The sequence below is a fragment of the Vulpes lagopus genome, chromosome 2 (assembly GCF_018345385.1).
Source record: "Vulpes lagopus strain Blue_001 chromosome 2, ASM1834538v1, whole genome shotgun sequence".
Taxonomy (NCBI): Eukaryota; Metazoa; Chordata; class Mammalia; order Carnivora; family Canidae; genus Vulpes; species Vulpes lagopus.
The window spans coordinates 195,720-200,722 of record NC_054825.1 but is presented as its reverse complement, the minus strand read 5'-3'; the positions used below and the strand labels follow the sequence as shown (position 1 = coordinate 200,722).

Here is a 5,003-nt window from a genome sequence, read left to right as displayed (position 1 = left end):
TGTGTGGTGCCCTGGAGGGCAGGGGGCGGGGGCTCCCCACGGGGTGCCGCTCGGGGCACCGGGGGCCGTGAGCCAGGTCGGGGTGGTCACCCTGCGTGCTATCCCGGGCACGTCCCGCTCAGATGCGCGCCAGGGACGGCGCCTCGGGCCCTCACCTCGGGGCCGCTCAGGACGGAAGCCGGGTCCGGCGCGGCCCAGGGGCGGGGGGTCGGGGAGGCCCCTAGGACCGGGCGCCCAGGGCCCAGGCCGCCCTCCCGGCCGCCTTGCGCAGCGCGTCCTTCACCTCCCGGTTCCGCAGGCAGTAGATGATGGGGTTGAGCAGCGGCGTGAGCACCGTGTAGACCACGGACACCAGCTTGTTGAAGTTGAAGGCGTAGATGGCGCGGGGCCGGGCGTAGATGAAGAGCGAGGCCGAGTAGAAGACGAGCACCACGGCCAGGTGCGAGGCGCAGGTGGAGAAGGCCTTGCGGCGGCCGGCGGCGGAGCGGGCGCGCAGCACGGCGCTCACGATGGCGCCGTAGGACAGCACCGTGAGCAGCAGCGGGCCCAGCAGCACCAGCAGCGCCAGGAGGAAGTCCACGAGCTCGGCCTGCGACATGTCGGAGCACGCCAGGTTCAGCAGCGGGGACACGTCGCAGAAGAAGTGGTTCATGACGTTGGGGCCGCAGTAGCCCAGGCGCGAGATGAAGAAGACCTTCCCCAGCGACACGCTGAAGCCCGAGAGCCACGAGCCGGCGGCCAGCAGGCGGCAGAGGCGGCCGCTCATGACGGCCGGGTAGCGCAGCGGGCGGCAGATGGCCACGTAGCGGTCGTAGGCCATGACGCCCAGGAGCGTGCACTCGGTGCAGGCCAGCGCCAGGAAGAAGTACAGCTGCGCCATGCAGCCCGCGAACGAGATGCGCCGGAAGCGCGGCGCCGCCAGGCCCAGCAGCATCTTGGGCTCGGTGACCGACACGTACCACAGCTCCAGGAAGGACAGGTGGCCCAGGAACATGTACATGGGCTTGTGCAGCGCGGGGCTGACGCGGATCACCGCCACGATGAGCGCGTTCTCCGTGACCGTGAGCGCGTAGGCCAGCGAGAAGAGCGCCAGCAGGCCCGCGTGGAAGCTTGCCGGGCCCGGGAAGCCCACCAGGATGAACTCGGTCACCTCGGAGCCGTTGTCCGGGGCGCGCATGGCGGCACCTGGGGGTGGAGGCAGCGGCTGGGGTGCCGGCCGGGGTGTGGGAGCCGCTGCCCCGTCCCGGTCCGCCTCCCCCAGGCTGGCCCCCGGGAGCGCCTGCGTCCTCGTGTTCCCTGGGTGCCGGGTGGGAGGTGGGGACGTGGAGGGGAGGGGGCCGTGCGGGGCACACGAGGACGCCTCACACACCCGGCCCGGGCTGCACAGGCTCAGGGAGGCTGCGGCCACCGTCCCCCAGGTTGGGTCGGCGTCTTGTGGGTCTGGGGGTGAGGGAGTGGCCTGGGGGGACGGGGAAGGGCTGCGCCCCGAGCGGGGCTCCTGGTCTGTCCTCGAGGTGACCACCTGCGGGTGACCTGCCGACATGCACGGCCCCAGGAGGGCGGCGGCCACGCGGGTCATGGCCACCCACGGGGCACCTGTTCCCTGGGAGGATTCGGGGTCTGGGAGGTATAGGGACGCAGGAGGCCCACCCTGGTCACCCCGGCCGGGTCCCAGGGCTGAGGCCCCTTCACGTGCCCTGGGGGTCCAGTCTCCACCCCACCCCACACGCAGCTGCCGTCTGGTTGTGCACTGATGTGGCCACAGGGTGAGGGGGCCTCAGTGACCCCGGCCCCTGCAGCGCTGCCACGAGGACTGTGGTCAGAGGGCCCACAGGGCCGCTCCCCCAAACGGAAGTCGGCTCCCGTCACCCCCGCCTTGTGCACGGCCCTGGGTCCCCCCTGGGGCTCCGCACAATGTGTCTGAGCCTCATCCCGGGGTCCCCGCAGACTGTGGCTGTGTGTACGTCTCCTAAACCCATTGTAAAGGCAGCGAAGTCCGTTCCGGGGTTGGGGTCACAGCTCCTTACCTGCACCCTGAGCCTCACGGCCCGAGCAGACCCATGTGGACATGGAGGGCACGGGCGGAGGCTCGCAGGATGAACCCCCAGCCGGCCGCCCGGGCTCTTCTGCATCCCACCCCGCGGGCCTCGGGGGCTGAGCTCAGCCAAGCGGTGTGGGGGGGCCACCTGCCCTGGTGCAGGAGGTGCCTGGGCCCAGCTGCCCCCCCCTTTCCCGGGGCCCCTGAGCCCAGACCCCCGCAGGGTGGCTGCCCCAGCCCTGGGCCCACTCCTGTCCCTTGTCGGCCTCCTGCCTTCTCGGGAGCCTCGGGACTCCCCGGCTTCGGCCCCGCACACCGCCCAGGGCCCGCCTCACGCAGGAACACGCGGTTTTCACCCTGCGAAGATTTCACGGGGCCGTGGAGCCCAGAGCCGGGGGGGGGCGGCTGCAGATGGACCCCCTCCCCACCGCTGCCTGAGACGGGACGACGGGACGCCTGCCCTCTCCGTGCCTCACGCCCCTCAGCCGCCCCGCGGCGACGCTGCCACACCCACTCGAGGGGCTGTGCGGCCCGGCAGGTGCTGCTGGCCGTGCGGCCGGAGGGGGCCCGGTCGGACCTCGCTGGGGTCAGTGCCCTGAAGCAGGGACCTGGTAACAGCGCCTGCAGGGGTGACTGCGGGACTGTCCGCTCCGATGTGCCCCCGTGAGCCGCCGGACGCGGAACCAAGCTCCATCGGGTCCAGGGTTGTCTCCGGGCGGAGTGTGACAGCACTGGGCGGCTGGGGGGATGGGATTTCCTCGGGAGCCCGTGCCCCACGGACACGAGCAGACAGATGGGACGGCCCTGGCTCCACGGTGACGCTCCCACGCCTGTGTCCCGAGCTTCACCGGGTGCAGAGTCACATCCTCTGACCCACATGCGAATCCTGCCCACGCCGCCGGCCCTGGTGGCGCTCAGCAGCCACGGACCCTGACCCACCGGCCCCGATGCGGGTTCCCACGTGGACTCCGGGCACCTGCATGTCCGTGTGCCCCCAGCACGCGCGCGCGCACACACACACACACACACACACACACACACACACGCGGGCGCCCTGCACTCTCTGCCGGCACCAGGACAGATGCCAACCCCCCACCAAGCCTCAGGAGCCGCACGCTGTATCGCAGAGACGTCTGCACAATCGGCTCCTGAAGCGGAGCTGAGCCCCCAAACCACAGACACCCGGCCCCTCGCGGGACGGAGACGTGCAGCAGCAGGTCCCAGACAGGCCTGCGGCCCTCGTCCCGCGTGGTGCATGCAGGACACCCCCCACCAGGGGCTCACACAGGCCCAGGCGGACTCGGGTGTGAGCACCCATCGGCTCCCACCTGTGCAGATGCAGACCCCCCCCCACCAGGCTCTCAAGCCCCAGCCCTGCGCCCTCACCTGCGGACGGGCTCCGCCGCTGCTCCCTGGCCTCTCCACAGGACCCAGGGCCACCGGGGCAGGGACTTAGGGGACGTGGTTCAGTTCCTGGCCCTCAGCGCCAACGGGGGTGACCGCGGGCTCCGAGGGCCACGTCCTGCCCTCGCCGGGGGCTCCCTGAATGCCCCCCGCCCCGGCGGCCGCATGCCCAGGGACCCCACACCCAGGACAGAGCTTGGAAGATAGAAAACCAGAGGAGACTGTGTGCTAAGGTCCTGCCAGGGACGCTGACGGCCGCCGCTGCCTCCTCCCCGTCCGCCTTGTCCAGGAGCAGGCGTCTGGCTTGGGGGAAGCACAAGGGGCCCCGCCTGCTCGGGGGGTCCGGGTCAGCCCCGGAGCCCACACCCTGCCCGGCCGCCTGTGGGTTCTTAGGGGCAGCCGCGCGGTGAGCTCACCTCCGTGCCGGCAGCTCCTCCGTGGGCAGAGCTCGGGCGGGAGGGGAGGCAGGGCAGTAGCTGTGCGGCGGCCGGGGAGCAAGCTCCTGCCCCCACCGCCGTCCCAGGGGCCGTCCCACGGCACCCGCGGCTCCGCCCGGGGAGCCCCTCAGGCCCCTGCTCGGGGACCCACCACCCCCGGGACCTGCCGCCTCGGCCAGCATGGAAACGTGTCCCTCTCTGCCGTCCTCGTGGGCACACGGCAGCTGTGACCCGGTGTGGGGACGTGGGTACAGGCGGCACCTCTGCCCTGCCGCAGCTGCTTGGTGTCGCAGAGGAGCCCGGGGAGCAATGTGCGCCCCCACCCCCGAGCAGCGCTGTGGGCTAGACCCTGCTCTCCCGAGTGGGCTCCACGCTGCGTCCCTCGGGGCTGGGCTGAGGCCCTGGTCCTGCCCCGTGACCACCCGCCTCCCTATGTCCAGCGGGTCCCCGCGGGGCCACACGAGGTGGACAGAGAAGCCCCTTTGCCAGCCGTGAAGAGGCCCAGGAGGGGAGAGGAAGGTGTCCAGGACCGCACACGGGGCGATGGGCTCCCCTGCCTCGTGGGGTCCAGTGTCCACCCCCTTGTGCAGTCGGTCCCTGTGTCGTCAGGGAAGGAGCCCTGCGGCCCCGGGCACAGCCCACTAGCCTCCCAGACGCGGGGTCCTGGCCCCCTGCACCCGGATGTCTGGGGCGCCTGGGTGGGCACAGGTCGCCCATGTTCCTGGGCCCCAGGGTCGTTCTGCGGCCGTCGCGGTGACTCGTTCACACTCAGCTGAGCTGAGCTCTGGCCTCTGGGTCCTGCCCCCAGCGGTCAGGGTCCTGGGTGGCTGCAGGGAACAGGCTGGGGGTCCTGGGGGGCTGCAGGGAACAGGCTGGGGTTCCTGGGGGGCTGCAGGGAACAGGCTGGGGGCCCTGGGGGACTGCAGGGAACAAGCTGGGGGTGGCAGGTGCTCAGGCCAGCGGGTGCTGGAACCAGGCGGACTTGGAGCAGGGACAGCATCCGGGAAGAGCGGGCCAGGGGCGGCGGGCCAGGTGCGGGCCCCGGGTGCGATCGGCAGGCTTGGGGGGCAGGGTGGTCAGGGGCTGCTTCTGGATGTAGATTTAGGGACGGGGGCTGTCAGGGC

General features: G+C 71.9%; 1 protein-coding gene across 1 annotated transcript; it reads right to left on the bottom strand.

Moving 5' to 3' along the window:
* Positions 1 to 220: 220 nt before the first annotated feature.
* LOC121484772 (olfactory receptor 226-like) lies at positions 221 to 1,177 on the bottom strand. Its single transcript, XM_041744446.1, has one exon. It carries the CDS (start codon positions 1,175 to 1,177, stop codon positions 221 to 223), a length of 957 nt encoding a protein of 318 aa, XP_041600380.1.
* Between the last annotated feature and the right edge of the window lie 3,826 nt (positions 1,178 to 5,003).